We start from the raw sequence: 21777 nt of genomic DNA, 5'->3' as shown, positions 1-21777 counted from the left end.
CACTTCTGCCTCAGCAGAAGTCCTCCTGGAAAGGATCACTACACAAACAAACACTGCACCACACCAGAGTGGTCTGTCTCTGGTCTGCCCACAGGGATCTCTACTGCCAGAACTGGGGCCCACACTGCTGCAACAGGGAGACTGTGATTTTGACATCAAGAGGTGAGAAACATGGACGTGGATTCTGTCCATTCTTCTGCCATGCTCATTACACCCCAAAGTGTTTCTTGTGCTATTCACTCATCTACAGGGGCCCATAAAAAACCTCTTTTTGCTCACTGAGCAGCAGTATATCTGCAGACTGGGTGACTGTTGACATGATCATGGCATGACACACACTCTCACAAAGCAAGCAAAGGCTACAGTGGCAATTGGGGTGCTGGGGCCACATGTGAATGGGTGAAGGGACAAGAAACTCCATTTTAAAGACAATGAATCTTTTAAGCACATTGCAAAATTAAAAAGCACAAAACTTTTGTAAATAGAAGGTGAGGCAGAAATCTCAAGCTTTCTCAGAAACCTCACTTTATTGCTCAGAGCTCCATTAGGTTGATGACGAGGTTAGAATTCAGGATTATTCAGGCTTTGCAATGTCTAGCCCTCTTCCTGTCTGTCCATCCAGGCTGATGTCTTTAAGGGCCCTCCCAGGAACCTAGCAAGAAACATGCTGACAAGATATGAAGGTTGCATTTCAAAGCCTGCTCTTTATTTCTGCATCCAGGGGAAAAAAGAGTTTGTGGAAAGCCTGGCCCTCTCTCTCTGCAGTCAGCAGGACTCACACTGTCTGCTGCCAGGAAAACAAGGATCAGGACCTCAGGCTATAATAATCAAGGTGAACACAGCAAAACGTGAGTGCTAAGAGTTAGATCCACTATTGTGCTTTCAGTCAGGAGTTCTGCAGTCATCAGTGGACATGTTGAACACATGAGGGCTAAGCAACTTGTCTAGCAACTGGACCTCCCTCATCCTTTTTCCTCACACTGTCCTGGAGAGCTGGACAAGATCACATATTCCCACTCTCAACATGCAGTAGGCAGCTCTTCAAGTGACCTGGTTTTACAAAAACGCTGAGTTCAGTGGAAATTACTGTGCGTAACACATTTAAAAACAGGGACGTTGGAGGCAAACCTATTAAGCACCTTTTGAACCAAGACCAAATAACCAGGCTTTATGAACCAGCCTTTTTTCTCATCTCCCTTGAAAACCAAATCAAAGCTACATCAAACTGCAAAATAGATTGCACAGTGTTTTGACAGCTCTCAGCTTATCCTTTTCAGAGTAAAGGAATATGTAATATAGCACCCTTAATATTTCTGTAATGGATTTTTCCATTTGTTAGCTCAACCAATTCTTCTTCAATCCTGGCACGCTACCCTTGAACCCTGAAAGAATTAACATCAAGTAGCACCTGTATGATGCTTTTTTTTTTAGGTATATCATTAACAAAAGACCTGATCCATGACGTGGTGAACAACCACAAATCTCACCAGCAGTGGCGGAGGCACAGACCAGTCTTTGGCAAGCCACAGCAGTAAAAAGTCATTGGTTGTGTGGCATTGCTGGGCTCAAGTACAACAGAAACCCACTGCAACAGCCCCTCAAGTCATAGCACCCTCCTACTACCTCCAATAGATCTGCCATGCAAGTAGCTCCACCTTTGTCAGCTGCAAAAGAAATGCTGTGCATGAGCAGCCACTGGTGGGAGAGAGTTTCATTGGAATAACAGAAAGAACAGAACAAGGAAATAAAAATTATTAAGAGGAACACAGGTCACAATATTTCTCTCACATGGGTGGTTTTTTCCAGCTAAAACATAAAAATCCTCATTTTCCCCTGTGCATCACAGGAATACAGACAGGACTGTAAAATATAAAATGTGATCCAGCTGGAAATCCACACCTCAGCACAGCACTTCTCAGGCTTTTTCAGATGTATCCCCCTCTTAGACCTTGACCCTGTCTCCTCCTACGTATGCACCTCTTATAAGCAGCTCTGGAGCTGGCAGGGCACACCACTGAAGAAGGTGTCATGGAAGAATGCTGCATGGGAGCTGCTGGATGAGGTACTTTGTGGTTGGATGCAGAAATTTAGGGGAGGGTCACATCAGGGGACAGGACAAAACCACAAACTTGCAAAGATGTGAGAAATACAGTAGCCAATGGGACCAATGAGAGCCAGGTGGTGACTCCTCAAACAAACATGAATGACCATGTGAGTCTTCAGATAACTGGCATTTGTTTATTCCACAGACAGCAGCTTTCTATGGAAAATGTTTTGGCACTTGCTGGTGTTCACTTTTTTTTTTTTGATTTATGTCCTGTTCTGAACAAAGATGCCAGTATTTCAGATGGATTCTCACCAAATCTGATTAATGTTTTCCAAGCTGAGAAAACAGTCTCAAAATCCAAGCTGCTGTGGAATTTGAGTTACTAAGGTAGCAGAAGGGAAGGACAGAGTAGCTAATAAGGAACTAGAGGACAATAGGATATAAAGCACTTTGAGGGTATCTCCTCATCTGGAAAACCCTAACAGGTGAGAGAGAAGAATGCACCGTCCTTTGAAAAAACTTGTACAAGAGTATCTGAAGTCAGATTCCTGAAACCCAAGGCCCCTGCCAAGTTCTGGGGATTTATTTATTTATTTATTTGGCATGTGCTCCTTCTCTCATGCAACACTGACTCTTCTAGTGAAGCTGCTGATGCAATACAAAAGCAGGACTAATTGACAGTCTGTACAAACGACCCTAGATGACGATTGCAATTTATTCCACACCAGAACTAAGTAATCTTTGCACCATTTGTTAAACTACAGGGTGGCATTGGCAGAGATAAAATGTGCTGTCTTTCAGAAGAGGTTGATTAAAGCTTGCTGTCCCCATATGCACACAGGAGCGTAAAATTGGTCCCATTTTCCTGCATTCACTTACCACAATGCACTTGCCCCCCCTGCTGTCCACTTGCATTTCTACAGTTGCAATTTGTGCAAGAGCGATTGCTTTGCCTTTTAGGGACAGTTATGAATATTTATGCTTGTTTTCTCACTCCTATCACAGCCAGTATCACTGCCTTCCAGAGCGATTCCAGAAAAAAAAAACAATCTGTGGAGTTCAGGAACAGTTAAAGAGCCACAGATGCAACCTAGAGAACTAGCTCAGCTTTATTTACAGTACATTAGAGTTACTGAGAGCTTGACAAGCACCTGTGAGGAAAGCAGGATTCACTAGGTGGTTAACTCCTCAGCAAAGTATCCTAAGTTTAGGTTATGGGATTCGCTGCACATGCACATTCCTACTTGCCAGCACTTCTGCTAGATTATCACTGGGAACAAGGAGAAAAAAACCTGTCCTTCGTTAAAAGAAACAGGCACTTCCACTAAACAGCTACGGCAGCAGAAGGTGGTTCACGTGTATTCAACTGTTCTGCTTGCTCCAAATGGCTAGAGATGACCAATGTGGAAGATGGCAGCAAAGTCCTGCCTGGCTTCTCTGAGGCCAACAGCAACCAAAACATAAGCATGTGCTGTCACTGGACTTACACTGCTTTTCTAGAAAAGAGAGCAAGAATTTCTTCCACCTAATTAACATGTTCTAATACTTTCAAGCAAGTGCCAGACAGAAGGTGAGGGAATACATGCTGTGCTGAGGGGGAGCTGAAGGAGACCCAAGGAAAAACATGGCTAATGCAAATGAAGCATATGCTTGCCAGGGGTCCTGTTAGGGACTGCCTTCGGAAGCCTGACAGAGTAACTGCAGCATCTACATTACCATCTCCAACTGAGCTGTGGGTCAAAGCCCACTCCTTTCAAAACAGCCACCAGACATCTTCAGGCCTCTTCATTGCACCAGGTGGGACTTCACAGCACAGCAACATCCACAGTCTGGTACCTGCTGCCCTCCCCTGCTCTGTCAGCACAACAGGAAGAAGCAGAACAGGGAGCCTCTCCCCCTTCCTTCTGTAGAGTGGGGACACAACCTGGCTGCTAAATTCTGCTAGAATAGCCCCAGGAAGGCCTGGGTGTTGACTAACAAGCTAATAGGGCAGCAGGAGGGAGGAGTGCCATGTCACAGCCATTCTGCTCTCTGTGTGATGCTGAATCCCTTCTGTATTTACCCACCTCCAGAACCTTTGGCCACCATAATACAAGGAAGAGGCAGCAACACCTGTTTGGCACAGCTCTCAAAGGGAGATGTCTTCTTTCCAAATCCTTCTGCAGTTCTTCATTTGAATCACTGGTCTGTTCCTACCTAGCTCTGAACTTCCTTGAGCAGCTGAGTTGTCATGTCAACTTCCTTTCCTTCCCATGGGAATTTAAGACTGAGGAAATGGTAGCACCAGCACAGAAGACAGACAAGGGAAGTGTCATTTATTATGGACTTTGAGAACTAGCAGCTCTGAAACAGGGTGATCATGAACTTGTGGAGGCAGAGCCAGATTAGTTTAATATTCAGCTGGCATTCAGATACTTTCCACAGACTTACCACAGACTAAAATTTCCATTAAAAAAAAAAAAAAAAAAAAAAGTGTGAATTTTGAAAGTGTGACCAGGTAGAAACAGTCTCTCCTCGGGCTGTGTAGAGAAAGTTCAAAGCAAATTCCTTAGCACAGAAGTATGGTGGACTGAAACCAAGCCAGCCTTCAGATGGTTTTCTCCCAGCACAGGAAACAGTAGACACAACTGTGGAACAATCTGAGGTGTTACAAAGGCAGAGAAAAGTACAAAAGGTGACTGGGGGAGAGGGTGGAATACACCTTAAAACACCAATAGAATTTTGAATTGGCTGGCAGCCACATTAACTGCAAAGTGTTAAATATCAGTACACAAATGGCTCAGGAAGATCTGCTCCATTCCCCTCTCACTCGCAACACAATCACAAGAGCAGCATCGGTTTCTTCAGTGTGTGTTCATTTTGAGCCACACTGTCGTGTCTTCCCACTTCTATCTGATTATTCAACTTTTAGGACCTTCACACTGCTTCCCATTATCCCAGCATCCAAGGCCTCCTGTGTGAAGGTCAGTAACAAAAGACAGCCCTCTGCAGGCTTGTAGTTCCTTGCACTTGTCATTCGAGTTACAACTCTGCTTGGCATCAGAGCACTTTGGAAAGTGAAGGGGCTGACTTCATCTCCAGAGGCTAGAGTTTGAAATGCTTCTTATTAAAGTGAAAAGCAAGCATGGGGAACAGCAAGCATTCATTTAGATTCACTGTTCCAGAACTAAATGTTCGTTATTCCCAAGCAAATGTCCCCATGCTTTGGAACAGGTATGTATTCCCTCCAGCCCAATTATTTACATGCAAACAGTATTTTAGCCCAATTGAAGGGTGATGTGCAATTAACAACAGTTTTAGGAGTTTTGGAACCCTGAAAGTCACTTTTATTTAGTTATCAGCCCTGAAAAGGAGACAAAGGGGATGGGAGTAGAAGGAAAAAAAGACTGAAGTCAAGTTGAATTCTATTTCAGGTGAATTTATTGCGCTAGAAAGAACTTGCCAGATCCTCCCTATTTACAAAGGTTTTCAAGAGGATCTAGATCTATTACTGCTATGAACCACAAGTTAAAAATACATAAACAAACCAAATTAACCACATCCATTACGTTAACTGTAAAAACACCAGTTACCTTACAGGATTTTGAGGCATACTCAAATATGGGGAAAATGCTTCCCAACCACTGATCTCTAAAGTCACCAGCAAGACTCTCATGTAGCTCTGCCTGAAGATCAGCAATCTTTACACCACTGTTGATGGAAGTTGGTTTCTGTTCTTCAATATACATGTTTTATGAATCAGGATTTTAATTAAAAGGCTATTCAGAAGGAAGCATTGCAAGGTGTTAAAATAATCTTAAGGAGAACAATGAAATCCCCAGTTGGTTCCATCTGATACTTTCGTGAGGTGTTATTGCTGCCAGATGTGCATGTAAAATTCTGTCATCGCTCCAGAGTCACAATCAAAGTCAAACTTCCAGGGCACTGTCACTGTTCACATCTCAAGCAGCACTGTAAAACCAGCATCACCTGAAAACATCACATTAGTGTTTTCTTCTTACTGTCCATGACTCTTCTGAAAGGATGTTTTGATCAATTTTACCCATTCAGTTGCAAGAAGAAGTAATAATGCTCTCCAAATTTACTTGTCTATCCTACCTTTCCATTGCCCAAAAGAGAGCATGGGTTCTCTAAGAGGAGGGAAGAAAGAGCTTATCTCCCAGTTCAGCTGGTTTTCATTTCCACATATATTCCAGCTGCACATCAAGTCCTGAAGTTCTATGCTACAATACCACAATGCCAAAGGGATGTGGACATGGCCTGTACACTCACATCTGGATGCATGCAGTTCCCACTGACAACAGGTGGCTCTGCTAGTCTTGTTTACAAGCCTACAGTAACTTTTACTTGATACTAAACTTGACACATTATATAATGTTTGGAGAAGAATTTAATCACTTGAGTGCCAGAGGCCCTTCTCAGGGCATTCACAGGTGAACATTGGCTGATCAACAATCTAAGTCTGTCACACTGACTTGTAAAGTATCAACTAAGATTCAGAGTTACTCGACACACAGAAAACTAAAAACCCATAAAGGAGTAAGTCAGTATCAAATAAAGTAGCAGAGAAGCTGCTAACAATATTTCAGAGAAAAAACAAACAAACAAACAAACAAACAAACAACAACAAAAAAACCCCAAAACAAACACTGTAAAACCCTTTCTTGTACAAAGAAAGAGGAAACCTACCAGCTTTATGTTCAAAAGAGAAACATGTAACTTTGTTCCTACTGCAGGGGCTACAAAAACAAAACCAAAGAGAAGCCCAAGCACAGTTCATGCAAGAGAAACTGCCTCCTAGCAAGAAGTCTTTTATGAATTATGTGACCTGGCATCAAACCCGGAAAGCCTTGCTCCACATATCAGGAGGACTGTCAGAGGCACACTACACTGTCACATTGCTTTCCTCAAAACAAAAAAAACATCCTCTCACAGAGTGAGTTTACAGAGCTGCTCACTGCAAAGCAGCAGCTACCCTAGGACTGTAAAAGTTTATACCATCATCATATCGAGGAAATTCTCATTAACATCAATATTTGTACCTGGGCCATGCTGAGAACACATTCAGCTCTAACAGCACACACACAAATGACACCCATGCCATTATGAGAGGTCAGAATAAAGATGCTCAGGTGTTGTGACAGTGGACCAGATATAAATTTTAGTAACAGCATCATATTTGCAGGTAAGATTAAGAGCAAGTCTTCAAAAGTGGAATTACCCTGATGCTTGTGTACATAAAGAGAACATCAGAGTGCCATACATGCTACACAACATCCAACCACAGTGTGAACTGGTCAAAATCAGTGCCTAACAACAGCAAGGCCACACTGAGCAGGAATCAAGCTTTGATTGTGAGGAGAGGTTTATTGGAGAACACTTTCAGGCTTGGCAGAATATCCTTCCCTACCAGCACAACAGCTGAATGAGCTGCACCCAGTAACACTTCTTACCTGCCTCATACATCTCTTCCAGCCCTTCAGAGAATTTGATACAGATAATGCCACAGTAATATTACTGTAGAACATATTTATCAGGACATCTTTGCAACTCAGGAAAGCTTGGGGGGGGGAGGAGTTCCTATATCCAGTTTTATTGAGTTAAATGTTACAGAAGTGTTTCAAAGGTATTCAGGTCTCTGAGAGCTCCATTATAATTTAAACACTAAGCAGGAAACCTCTGTGCTTCTTTTGTGTACTTAAGTCTGAGTTAGATGCTATTACTGCAAGCCAGCAAAATGCAGTCATGCTAGGCTTTGCAAAGGTGGTGGAGGAAAAAGAATTCCATCTACGTTCCTTTGAAAAAATGGAATATAGTGTAACAAAAGACAACTAGGATAACTAACAGTCAGAACATCTTTACAAAATTCTCTGGATTGTGAACTGGCCATGGAAGATTCAAAATAACAAAGGCAGAGAGTTGTCCAACTGGAAGTGTTTGGAAAGACTGAGGGAAATCCATTCACAACAAATTGTCATTGCCACTGACACAGAAGAATCACAGTTGATAACAGAGTTATCTGGTGCCACTTTGTCAGTGAGAAAGTTTTAGCACCTATAACAACCTGGATTTAATTAGTCCAGTAAGCTGGTGCTTTTCTCCTTAACAGATTAGGACTGATTGTTGGTAGACAACACTAACACATCCCTTTTTTCCTGTACTGGGCCATCCTCAGTCCCAGATCTGGGGCAGACTGCTTTACGAGTTTCCATTACCTGAATCATCTCTTCATTTCTTTTTTCCAGTATTGATAACCTCATGCTGTGATCTAAAGTCCAGTTTTTGAAAAGGCAAAGGGGTTAAGCTATCAACCTGAGACTCAACAATTGTCCCTTCCAATTATTTAGTGCCTGAAATTGAGACATTCACACAGTACAACCTAGCAGTCATACATACATTGTCACTTACTACCACACTTTGAACACAGCTTCATTAGTCAGTGACATTTTACTTCTCAACAGATTTTACTTTCCCTTGATCTTCCACTTTTTTGATGGCAGCTTGGATAGCTTCTTGATCACCCAGAAACTGGTGAGGGCCCAGAGGGTGCAAATTCTCATCAAGTTCAAGAAGTATGGGCACACCAGTGGGGAGAGTAACATTGATGATGTCCTCATCGGAGATGCCTGCCAAAGGAAAAACACAGAGTTACACCCACAGCTTCCTAGTTGCCTATTGCCTTATTTCTGAGATTATCTAATCTTAAAACAGTCAAGGACACACATTCCAGACTCCATCAACACCATCAGCTACTCAACTGTCAGTTCCCAGCTAGGCCATAGATTGGTTTGTGCTTTAGGAATATGTAAAGGAGAGAATTCTCATGGAGGTGACGAGAGTTTCTTCATTTTTTCAGCCTACACATGTGAAAAGAACAAAAAGAGATTGCCCTGGAGACTATACTGTTCCTTTAACACAGCACATGGAGGACAATAGGTTCTCCTCCACAGTTTCCCAACTCATGCATCACAAAGGATGATTAGAGTCCACAAGTGCTACTCCAACATGAAACAACCTCTGCTAAACAACCAGTACACACAGCCTCTTTAAAAAGGCAGAATACCAAGGTTAATTTTCCCCTTCAATTTTGTACGTGAAGTTTCTCACACAAGCTGTCTTAAAAGACAGTATTTAATTCTTCTACTGTCAGGATCACTCAGATCCGATTTCTCATAAGCAAGTTTACAGCAGTGTCAACAGTACTCCTGTCAGAATTACTACACACAGGATATTCATTTGCACTTTCAAATGAGGGAATGGGGAAGAAAAAGGAGGGAAGAAGTCAACTTCACAGCTTAGAGTATTTTCCACTTCGCTAAAGGAATGTGTACCTGGAGAGAAATCTGATTTTATTCAGATGTGCTTAATTAAAATATTCTGAAGGCTCTGCTCTCAATGAAATGGCTGGTCATTTTTACATCAAACAGACAAGTCTCCAGAGACTCCAAGTGAATTTTGAGACCAAACATCCTAATAAAGTTTTCACACAAGGTCTAAATAGTCGCATTAAGAAGCAGCGACTGCAAAGACATTCTCTCAGAAAATCAGGCAAAAGAAAGCTAGTGTCACTGGGAATGTCAATATTTCTTTTTTCCTCCCCTTTTTAGAAGTACTGAGGTCACAGCAGCAGCCTGCTGCTGTAAAACAGGACAGTTTTGAGTAACCCACACTTAGAAAATGCACACAATCAAGCTTCTAAGGCGATGACACCATACAAACTAGACCAAGGTGCACCAAGAAAACATCCTCTCGAGCAGCTGACAAAACAGATGGTTCTCAGAATACAGGGGTGCAAATTTACCAATGATTTTCACATTAAGTAGAAAAGCAGAGCCAGCACATTAACAGGAAAACCCATACCAGTGAAGCCACTCAGCCACAGTAGGATGACAACAGGTCAGAAAAAACAGAACTAACCATGAGGTAGAAAGACTACACAAGCATGCAACTTTTGCAGTGACCTACTCTTGCTTAGATTAGTCCAAGCACCTAGTTTAGCCCTGAGTTTCAAAAGGCATGGAGCACCAGAAACAAACCCTTTCAAGAAACTTACACTTTGCTACAATATTGAATATCAGTCCTTTAAAAAAATTCACACTGTGACAGTTTAAGCAATCCTTGCACACAAGGGATACTCAGCTGTTGTAGGCCAAAGAATCAGACCTACAGCAAAGAACTCAAGGAGTATCTAAAATTTTAAACCAGCACAGAAATCAATGGGAAAAATACTGAGTCTGCTTACCAGGCATAAGCACAATTCTCAAAGACTCTGGTTTGCAAAACAAGCAGTCAAGCTGCCTGAGCTCTTATTTCAAGGATTCTTAAACATCAGATTTTAACAACATACATGTCACCATGTATCCACAGAGAATCTGTGCCTAGGAAGTGTTCTGCCCACCTCTAAGATTCAGTCTCCCAGATAAACCATTCATATATACACAAAGCAGATGAAGTCACACAGGATAGTTAAGGCAAACCATATAATGTGGTTGCAACCCATGATATTTAAAAGGTTTTTCCTCTGGAGTGGAATAAACAGAACTAGCTGTAGCTACACAGATTCAGAAATGCATTTTACTGTTTTTACAGAACACAAAGTGACCACAAATGTCAACTAGTATTGATTTACAAAGCAAAATGGTGCAGTCTAGGATAAACATGCTGCAACAAGCACGGTGGCTTTCTCCTCAGGATTTTTCCTCCTACAGAAGTGTTGCCTCACAGTCAGAAGCATGGAAACGCAAGCTCAAGTCAGAAGAAAATTCTACAGAAACAACAGTGTCCTGTGGCTTTATCTCAGCACTGGTAGAGCATCTGTGAAGTATTTCTGTTCCTCAGGAAGCAAGAAGCTGAGCAGGATTGTCACACAAACTCTTCGGTTGCAGGGAGAGTTCATCAGAACACTTCCCCGACCCAGCAGGCCAGGGAAGGGTTTACATCTCACACTCCAACCACTGCAACTGGATATCTGCTACCCAGTAACTGCTATCCAGTTACTTCACATGCTGTAACTCAAACCAGCTGACCTTTTCTTGCACTTCATCTGAGCTGGCCTGTGTCACAACCTGTCGTACCTCACAGGGAAGAAGGGTGAAATCAGAGCAAGGTCTCAACTGCTGACTACAAGGTGCAATGGGAAGTAAGATCACAAAAGAATCAACACTCTTCCCTCCCCATTTTAATCCCAAAGCCTGGATCTCAGCACTGCTGAAGTGTTGCCGGAAGCAGTCTTTACCCAAGAAGGTTTAAAACCCAGGTCCTACCTACTTACAGCTGTGAGAACCCACAGGCATTACTGAAATACTTGGGATGACTTCCTCAGGACCCCAGACAAAATGCTGACTGAGCTTCCCATGTTCTCTCACGATCACATGTTAAACACTGTCCCTTAACACCAGCTGTACAGCAGGAAGCAGTTCAGTACATGAACATTGTAATAATTTGGTACAGCAATCATTACAAAAAAGACCTTTGAAAAATCACATTCAGAATTCTTTCCCAGTTCACTTACACTCCATTTAACTGAACTGTGGGTGATCAAATCCACAGAGACCAGAAATATCTCAGCGCAAGTTTAAGAATTTGTCTTTATGGTGAATTCACTTCATGGTGGCCCATAAAGTGCTTTGAAATATTCATAAACTGGAAAGTCCTACAGAGACAAACCCCACTGATTTTGAGCACCTGCAGCCAGCTTCTGCAAAGGCTGGTTCAGCTTCTCCTTCCCTCTCACCTGCTCTCACCAAGTTCCTTCCTTCTATTCTTCTGGTTGGAGCAACACAAAAACCACAACAGCTACTGAGAATAACTACACCCCTCTTCCCCTGCATGCCAACTACACTTCAGGGCAGATGATGCATCCAATAAAACACACAAGACCATATGCATAAATTCAGCCACAATGGACTTGCTCAAGAACTGGTGCTTTGTAAGTGAGATCCAAATCAGGTCAAAGCATCCTTCCCACATGCTTAATGAAAATACTGAAGCTTTAACTAGTAAGTTAAATATTCAGAGCCAATTTCTGTCCTCCCTGTAGGCTAAGGAGGACCTAACTTCAACAGGGAAGAGGAGGGAAGTAAGCAGTGTTAGAATCTGGCTTTTGGTCTTTACAGAATGTTAGCTTGTTGTGCAGATTTTAAGGAAAGAAAGAAAATGGAGGGCTACAACCATGGCTGCAGCATATCATCTCCATTTGTTTCATCCTTATGTCTGCCAAGATTTGCCATGTCTGTATCAGGTTTGTATGGCAAGGTTTCAGTAGCAGAGGGGTTACAGTAGGGCACCAAAAAGAATTATGGGGGGTTGACCCTAGCCGAACACCAGGTACCCACAAAGCTGCTCTATCACTCTCCTCCCCAGCATGATGGGAGGGGAAAAGAAATAGGAAAAAAAACTTGTGGGTCAAGAGAAAGGCAGTTTACTAAAGCACAAGCAAAGGCCAAGCACAGAAGTGAAGAAAAACAAAGGATTTATTCCCTACTTCCCATCAGCAGGTGATGTCCAATCTATTCCCACTAATTAGGGCTTCAATCTGCACAGCAGTTGCTCCAGTGCCATTACAAATGTCCCTCTTCCTTTTTCTTAGCTTTTACTGCTGAGCACATCCTATGGTTAGGAATACCCAAAGTTCAGATTGGGTCAGCTCTCCTGGCTACATCCCCTCCCAAATTCTTGCCCAGCCCCAGCCTACTGAGGGACAATGTTGGAGAGACAGCCTTTGATGCTCTGGGAGCACTGCTCAGCAGTGGCCAAAATACAGGCCAAGTTAACTTGCAATAAGGCTCAACAAGCTCACAAGAAATAAGCAGCAGAAGCACACAGCAAAGACTGGGGTGAATGACAGGGAGAGCAAGACCATCTCATTTCAACAGCACTGAACTGTTAGATCTCAAGCTGTTTTCTGTAACTGCACTCAGACACCACAGGCACATAAGTAGTATTTCCTTAAGAAGGTCAAGCAGCAGTAATCTTGTTAAGAAGCCCTCAACACACAATCCACACCAGGTCACACCATGTGTAGCCCCAGCATGTAAACTATTAGAATACTGTGACTGCACAAGTATCACACTTAGAGTAGTGCAAGAAAGTAAAACCCTGAGGGCGCTGCTCTCCCTGCTCATAGGCTGGCAAAACCAGCATGAGGCCTCCACAGTCACCACATTCTACCTGCAAGCCCAGTTCCAGAGATCTGTCCCAGCTCTGTGACAACCAGGCAAGCCCAGTGATTGCAACATCTGCATCTTCAAGAGACCGGGTAACTCCTCTCCTCTGTTTTTAACCCTGAGCATGACAAGGCTCAGTGACCACCACACCATATCTAAGAGATGACAACCTTTCAACAGGTTGGAAACTCGAGAATCAGACCTTCCACAGGACCATGTCTTGAAGTACTTGAGACCAGTCCTCAGGGTCAAATGGCTGGGAGGGAAGAAAGAAGCTGAGACAGCTCACTAATCCTTCTGCAAGTCACCTGATAAATCAGTCCATTGGACTTGGTCTCCCAATTAGTACTTCAATACAAACAGGGCAAGGTGGTTAAAAGTATTACAGTAATGTCTTCACAATGGGACACTGCCAAAAGGTTTCCAATCTGAAACACGAGTTATTAGATAAAAAGAAAACTATTCCTCCATCAAAGAATTGAGCAAATCAGCTGTAAATATATCCTGTGCATCTAGGATGAGTATTTAGCATGGTAAATCCTACAGGCTTTTCATACACCTTAGTGATGTCCCCTCCTCTGTGCACTGAGAAAACAAGACCAAAATCCAAACCCATTGTTAGCACAACACTCTGTTCTGATGATTGCATGCAAGCAGAACTACATTTACAGCTCTTCATCAGTTTTGGAGAATCACAGGCCTGTTCCAAAAAAATACCTCCTTGAAATAACAACTTCAAGGATACTCTGAAGTCTTTTAGAAAAAATAAAATAAAATTCATAGAAACACTTAGAATTGTTTCATCAGACCAAACTGAATGAAAACATTCATATTTACTGCCATTTAATCTTGGAAGATGTAGCCAAGAAACTTAAAGTTAACTCTATGACTAAGCCATTCAAGTACTCATGTAGTCATGAAGGATTGCTGCTTGAGGCATTTGGAGCCCAGTTTTCAAAATGCCAAAAAAAAAAAAAGAGGAAAAAAAAATGGTTCCAACTAAGCTAGAGGCCTAGAAAATTCCACTGAAGTACAGGATACACTAAGCTTATAAAAAAAATTCACAAAAACAAAGTCCATCTCACATTGGGTGCTATAAATACAGTAGACTGCAAAATTTCAAGCAGTCTTGAATCAGGTCCAACTCCAGCAAGACTCCAAAGCAACTCACAATCGTTCAGGAGGCAAAGGGAGAGCAAGCCAGCAATGCAGAGAAGGAACTCTCAGACCCAGCTAAGGACCTCTTAAATAAAAAATAAAATTAAAAATAATAATAATAATTAAAAAATAAGCAGGTTGAAATAACAGGGGTCTCTGTTCATGCTACCCTTCAGGTCAGTTCTTCAGCAATCCAATCTCCACTACATAAAAAGCAGGAGAGCCAGCAGGTATGTGGCAATTGCTTCTGTGGGGCAGCTGATGGACAGTCCTTAGTCAATAGAAGAAGATCCTCTGCCAAGGATTCCTCACATTTCCCTGTGTAAGCATATCCTGAGAGGGTCAAGCACTGTAAGACAGACAAAATGCAGCTTTTTTTACTTTGGCTGAGCGTGGGCAGTCCTGGAAAAGGTTGGGTTAACAACTGTCCCAAAGAAAAGCTCTGCATCATTGTTTCTCTCTGATCTTAACGCAGCAAAGAGTCCACACTAACTCCAAAGGAACCTTTACCAGTCCCTGGTGCCATCAGCTCCAGCCTCAGTGCATGCCTGCACAGAATGTGGCCCAGGGGCTCTGCTGAAGCCATGGTCACCTGTCAGCACTTCACCCCCAAAGGGCCTGTCCATTATGGTTTCATGGAACTGGTTCAGTTCTTGGGGTGCAGGGGAAACACTGTGGTTGCAGTTCCCCCTCCCCCTTCTTCCTTTGTAATTTTTATCATTTCACACAGCGTGGACAATCAGTGGAACCGACTGAACCAGCTTTCCTCCTTCATCCTGGACCCCAGGATTCACAGTCTTTCTAGTTCCAGAAGCCACTTGTACATCCTCATTTCTCAGGTGTTTGATTTCTGCTAAAGCATCAGCAGTCTTCACTGTTTCAACATGGCCAAATGCAAAAGGTACTCAGCAGTCAGAGCCATAGGGGCACATAACAAAAGATTTCATAACTATAAAATAAAAAATTGAGTGGACACAATCCAGTCTGTGCATACTTGCAACTATAACTCCAGTAGGCTGTATTAACACACATATAATCACTAAACTTAAATGAAATAAATTAATCTACTCTCCCCACAAAGAAATTAATATATTCCATCTTCCAGTTTAGGATGACCTGGAAGCTATGAGATGAAAGAGGAAGGAGGGGGGAAGAATCTAACAATGCAAAGGATGTGATTTATCTTTAAGTCAAGTCCCAGATAAGTCCTTTCCAAGCCCAGCTCTGGGATCTTCAGCACAAGAAAGACATAGATCTGCTGGAGCAGGACCAGAGGTGGGCCACAAGGATGACCAGAGGCATGAAGCACATCTCCTGTGTGGAAAGGCTGAGAGACTTGGGGTTATTAAGCTTGAAGAAGAGAAGGCTCCCAAGGGTGTCTAAGAAAGATGGATACAGACTTTTTAGCAGGGCCTGTTGCAATAGGACAAGGGGTAACAATTTTAAAATAAAAGGGGGTAGATGCAGACTAGATATAAGGAAGAAAAATTTTATGATGAGCCTGGTAAAACACTGGAACATGTTCACCAGAGAGGTAGTAGATGCTCCATCCCTGTGGAAACATTCAAGCCCAGTTTGGACAGGGCTCTGACCAACTTGATCTAGTCAAAGATGTCCTTGCTTATTGCAAGGGGGTTGGAGCAGATGGCTTTTAATGATATCTCCCAATGCAAACATAAATAAGCAACCTTACACTAAGCTGTTTACCAGTATGCATTTTCTATATTGGGAAAAAACACAGTATTTTCTTAAGCTTTAGCAAGTACCTACTCTCTGCAGAACTCTCTGGCACACAGCTCATAAGTAAAAAATTATGAGGAATGAAGCCTCAAAAGTGACCCACCACAGTAATACTGAAGAACATCTTCCACAACCCAAGTCGAGCACTTTTATTCTACTGTGTTACAGCAATGCTTGTTTAATGAACAGATGATGATTTCAAACCTGACAAAACAGCTGAATAAATCCAAAATTAATTGAGCCTGAAGAGTTTTTGTCTACCTGGACCAACCACAAAATTAGTTTGAATACAGTAGTTTTAAATGAACGATGAGAAACAAGAAGAAAGCATCTGGCCCTTTTCTTAAATATATTAACCTAACTAACTCTCTCCGCTTCCACATGCCTCAGTTTGACTCCTGATCAACTTTTTATTTTCTCCGTGGAGATTAGAAACATTACATCCTGGCCCAGATAAGTAACATACATTACAGAACAAGATATAAAACTCCAAGCCATTGAGTAAGGAGGAGAGGGGAAGACCAAAAAAAAAAAAAGAAAAAGACCCTTACCTTCAACATGTTTCAGCAATGCCCTGCTGGTGTTACCATGAGCAGAGATCAGAATCATTTTGCCACTTTTTAGTTCTGGCACAATCTTTTCATTCCAATAGGGAAGCAGTCTGTCAAGCACATCTTTTAGACTTTCAGCTTTCGGGAGACTTTCCTGAGAGACATCACTGCACTTATAGCGGCGATCGTTGTATATCTCTTCGTAGTAAGGGTGAGATTCAGATATGGGAGGCGGGGTGACATCGTAGCTTCTCCTCCATATTTTCACTTGCTCCTCCCCGTGATTCAGAGCCATTTCTGCCCTGTTGAGCCCGATCAGTGCACCATAGTGACGCTCGTTCAGCCGCCAGGAGCTCTGAATGGGGACCCACTCTTGGCCCATCTCTTGCAGGATCAGCCATGCAGTCTGGATGGAGCGGCTCAGCACAGAGGTGAAGACGAGGTCAAACTCAAAGCCCAGTGCTTTAAGGTGTTTGCCACAGTTCTGAGCTTCCTTTATCCCATCACTGCTCAGCTTCTGGTCCACCCAGCTGCAGAAGCGATTCTCCTTGCCCCAGGCTCCTTCCCCATGTCTTAAGAGAACAAGTCTATACTTAGACATTTTGATTGCAGCTTAGCACAGCTGGCAACTTGATCTGGCATCTAATAACGATGCATCTGGACAAAAACATGAGATAGATACATCAAACATCCCACAGATAGTGCACAATATGTCAGCAAAAAGTAAACAACTATCAGAATCAGAACAACCAAAGAAACAAGTGTCTGCTGAGTATGTTTTTACGTTTGAGGTCTCCTGGTTTTGAATTCCTCCCACTCGTGTAGTAAGAGAAGCACCATCCTCCACCCAGCTTGTTGCAACTCAACCAATTACTTAAGAGCAGATTTGTACAAGCTGTTCCAGTCTACAGGTTTCCCTCAAGTGCTTTAACAGAGCCTGACTCAGTATCACAGGCTCCCAGAGAAGCAGATCTCACTCTCACCAGTGAACTCAGAAGTAACACGTGGAGCTCAAGCATACAAGGGCTTCCCAGATCCACACTGCCTCTGAGGGAATGCAGGCACAGACAGCAGCTGTGGCCCTCAGCCAGAGGAGCTGGAGAGCAGGACCACAGAACTGGAACTGGCAACATACAGAACCTTATCAGCTTTTCTCAAAGGAGATGTCACCATAATTATGCTCTGCATAATATGTTTCCTCATGACCCTATCCTGTCCTGCTAATTATTCCAGTCTCTGGTTGATTTTTCTGCAGGCCACCTCCTCCATCATTCCTCCACACTCAAGTGTGACAACACAAACACTCTGGGATGCAATGCACAGCTAGCAAGTCCTCATGTCACTGAATTCAGCAGTGACCTCACAAATTATTCTATCCCCTTCCTGACTTTCAAATATATTATTCCTCTTCTGCCTGTGATGTACAATGCCAGTTTCTCAGGCACCAGGATTAATGTTTTTACTTTTGCAGTGGGCACAAAAGGCCTGTTTGTTGTCCTCATTAAATAAGAGTTACACGTTCATAAGGTCAAACAGTACCTTTCTCTGCTCTTGCCGACCAAGCAACACTACTCCTTGATTGTCTTCAATGGGAGATACATTTTGACCACTGGTCAAAAGGGTCTGCAAGGTGGTCAAAGATCTTCTAAGTAGATTATTTAATGCCAGAAAGGTCCATCTAATACAGCACTGCAACTCTGAAAGCCCCACCTGATCACTCTGACCTGAGAAACAGGCTTAATTGTAATGGACAAAGCAGGGGGGAAAAATATAAAAATATAACTCTACACACTGGGAGCACTGCTGTATACTCAGGTGACTGTTAAGAGCTCTCAAAACCATGGGCAATGGGAGACTGAGGTCCAATTTCTGCACATCCAACCTTGGACTAGATATCCATAAGAGACACACTTAAGGGATCTCCCATCATCTCAAATTAGCTGCTTCAATTACACTCCAAGTGTCTCAAATCCAGGCCCACTGTGACCATGAATTAGGTCAGCAGGATGGGATAGGCCCATGCACGTTGGGTTTTGGGAAACACCCAGCATGATATTAGAGCTCCTTGTTAGCAGACTTTCAAAAAGTGTCCAGAAAAAGCTGAATTCATTAACAGATTGAGTAATTTAATCTTGATTGTAACAGCACCTTAGTTGTCCTTTAATCTCACACAAGGACACTATCCAAAATCTCCCCAGCTTTAACTTCTGCCTAATGGTACATCTTCAGGATTAAAAAGCTTTTGAGGACTGAGATTTTTGCAGAATATCAGGACATATTGTCTGACACACAATAGACAGTTGATAAATACAAAGAAAAGTCTTATTTCATGCAAAGGAGAGGGAGTACAATTTGTGTATGGCACAGAACACCTCAGACAGTTGATAAATACAAAGAAAAGTCTTATTTCATGCAAAGGAGAGGGAGTACAATTTGTGTATGGCACAGAACACCTCAGACAAAACCCCCTGCACGCTCCATTTTTTCCACTCACAACAATCAATTGCACATTAAGCAAAGAAATCAGCTATTGCTAGGATTCAGGTGTCATGTCACATCACACACAACACTAAACTACACCCCTTAAGATCCCAGGTTTATAAAAAAAGCAAGTGTCAGATAGACCACTTTGACTTTAGATGCAAATGCTTTCTCCAACATCCCTGAGATACAATTAAAAAATTGCAGGTGTCCAAAGCATGAACTACTACACATAAGTAGCCCCAGAGAAAACTCTGTCTCTGCAGATACAATCAATTAGTCTGAACAATGAGGTCATCATCATCAGTCTGAACAATGAGGTATTACCTACAGGAACAGACTGCATATTTTACAAAATCAAATTAAGACCCAACCAAAAGACCAAGACTCAACATTAGAGGAGGTGCACAAGTCTGCTTGGTACTTTTGGCCAAAACAATAAAAAACTTAACAAATATTAAAAAAAAATAGTTATACAGAGACCTAATATCATCTGGGGACCATAAACTCCAGTTCAGCTACATAAAACATATCATCAAACAAATTTAGAAAGGACTGGCAGTCACAAAGTTGTTTTAATATCAGTCCACTTATGGAAGCATTTAAGCTAGAAAGCCTTAGAGCAACACATGGAAACAATCCTACTCACCTTTCCTATGGCAAAGGAATAGCCTACACAAATCCCACCACAGATTCAAGAGCTGCTTTATATAGAGGCCACCACACGCTCCTGTCTCATTACCTGCAGAGAAAGAACAAACACCAAGCACTCACAGAAAGGGATCACAACTGCAAATGGCTATGCCAACCATCATTTCCTCTCAGAGCTGTAAGAAAATAGAACACACACCTCTTGCATGTGCTGGGAAAGCTACCAAACTTCTCCCAAAAAGATGTGAACCTACAGTTCCTGCATTGCCCACAAGGGAAGGTTTCTTGCCTTCCAGATGCCCCGGGATATCATTTCCTCCCCCAGATTTGTTTAGACTGCAATTACCATAGCTCTAGTGTGCAGAAATCTACCGAAATCCCTGAGATAGTAAGGAGGAGGGATACAGACAGCAGACCTGGACCCAGCATAGAGGCAGTGGAACAGGTTGCTCAGAGAAGCTGTGGATGCCCCACCCCTGGAGATGTTCAAGACCAGGCTGGTTGGAGCTCTGAGCAACCTGGTCTAGCTGGAGGGGGACTGGAACAAGATGATCTTTAAGGCCCCTTCCAACACAAACCATTCGATGACAGAACAGAGACATGAGCACAGGACAGCAGCGCACGCTGCTCAACCTAACACCTTACACCGGCAGAGCTTTTTGCCAGGCGCAGTTTTAAGGTCTAACTACCAGAACTTCCAGGGCTCCTGCTCCAGCCCTTTTATACGGTGCACCTGCGTCCCTCGGCCTTCCCCGAGCACGGAGAGGCTCACCCACAAGTAGGGCAGCACCTCCCGGTGCCAACACAGGCGGCCGCCAGCGCCGGGCGACGACTGGCACACGAACACATCAACACGCACACACGAGGTTCCTCACCCACGGCCCCCTCAGGACGCCACTGCCTGCCCAGGGGTCCAAAACACTACCCTTCCCCTCGCCGGAGCGCCGGGACAACCCCTCCGAGGGAGCCACCCCCCAGCCGCCCCCGCAGGGAGCCTCCCCGAGCCCAGGGCCCTTACACCCCCTCCCCCAAGGCCTCTCACCGCGCTCGTCCCCGGCTCCAGAGACTTATCGGGGCTAAACCCGAGCCGCCCAAAGGGGCCCGCCGAAGCCACCACCACCCGTCCCAGAGGGGGCCGGACCGCGCGTCTCATTGCGGCCGCGGCGTCCCCGCGGCGCGGGGGGAGCCTGATTGGCTGCTCGGGATGATGGGCAGTGCCCTCAGCCAATGAGAGCGGGCCTGGGGGCGGTGACACGCCGGGCCGGGCCCAGCGCCTCCCAGCGCTCCCAGCGCTGCCGTTCCCGCCAGGGCTGGGGGGTGTTTCTCGGGGGTTATCCAGCCCCTCCTGCTGCGGAAATCCCGGCTTCCGAGAGCCCGAGGGATCGCAGCAGAGATGCTGGTTCCCCCCGTGAGTCTGGGCACGCAGGCGGCGCCGGCGCGGGCTGTGCTCAGCGCTTTGTGAAGCGGGGAACCGGGATCACGCCAGCGCGGGCAGAACGCGGTCGGAGGCAGCCAAGCCTCTGGATTCTCACGAAACCACCCCCGGGTCCACCTAACTCAGCTGGGCTCCGCTCTTCCGGAGTCACGGCTGCCTCGGGTCCCCCTCTGCCCCCAGAGCACGTCCGCCTCCTCGCCCGCCGCCTTGGTGGGCACGGCGGCAGCGGGACGGAGGGAGGGAGGGAGGCAGGGAAGGAGGGAGGCCGCCGGATCTCTCTTTCGCCACATCAGGGAAGAGGCGAAGGAAGGCGCTGGGCTGCCCGCAGCTGCTGAATCCTTCGTTCTCCTCTGCCGGAGCCTCCTCTGTGCCAAGGAAGGAGCGCGGCAGCCGCCCAACGCCCCCTCGCTCATTCCCAGGAGTTGAGGGGAAACGGGGCACAGGGACGGGGATTTTCCCGGGCAGGGCTCGCTTTTCCTTCTGGATTAAGGACTTCTTGGTTTTGGCGAGAAGCGAGGATCCAAAATCTCATTATTCATAATGAAATGA

At 44.2% G+C, this 21777-nt stretch overlaps 1 protein-coding gene across 4 annotated transcripts in view; it reads right to left on the bottom strand.

Moving 5' to 3' along the window:
* Positions 1-5449: 5449 nt before the first annotated feature.
* BPGM (bisphosphoglycerate mutase) overlaps positions 5450-21777 on the bottom strand; it is a 35917-nt gene continuing 19589 nt past the window's right edge. Inside the window, exons 1-5 of one of the 4 annotated variants that reach the window (XM_064654337.1) lie at positions 20836-20983; positions 19792-19884; positions 17645-17784; positions 16662-17318; positions 5450-8673 (exon numbers count right to left, since the gene is read on the bottom strand). In XM_064654337.1, the coding sequence (XP_064510407.1) occupies positions 8495-8673; positions 16662-17262 (780 nt within the window). In that variant the 5' untranslated portion in view covers positions 17263-17318; positions 17645-17784; positions 19792-19884; positions 20836-20983 and the 3' untranslated portion in view covers positions 5450-8494. Of the gene's footprint in view, positions 8674-16661; positions 17319-17644; positions 17785-19791; positions 19885-20835; positions 20984-21777 lie in introns of those variants that run through there. The other 3 variants (XM_064654336.1, XM_064654338.1, XM_064654339.1) reach the window with 3 other exon arrangements.

The sequence above is a fragment of the Pseudopipra pipra genome, chromosome 5 (assembly GCF_036250125.1).
Source record: "Pseudopipra pipra isolate bDixPip1 chromosome 5, bDixPip1.hap1, whole genome shotgun sequence".
Classification (NCBI taxonomy): Eukaryota; Metazoa; Chordata; class Aves; order Passeriformes; family Pipridae; genus Pseudopipra; species Pseudopipra pipra.
The sequence above is the reverse complement of the archived record's forward strand: the minus strand, read 5'-3'. Positions and strand labels throughout refer to the sequence as shown.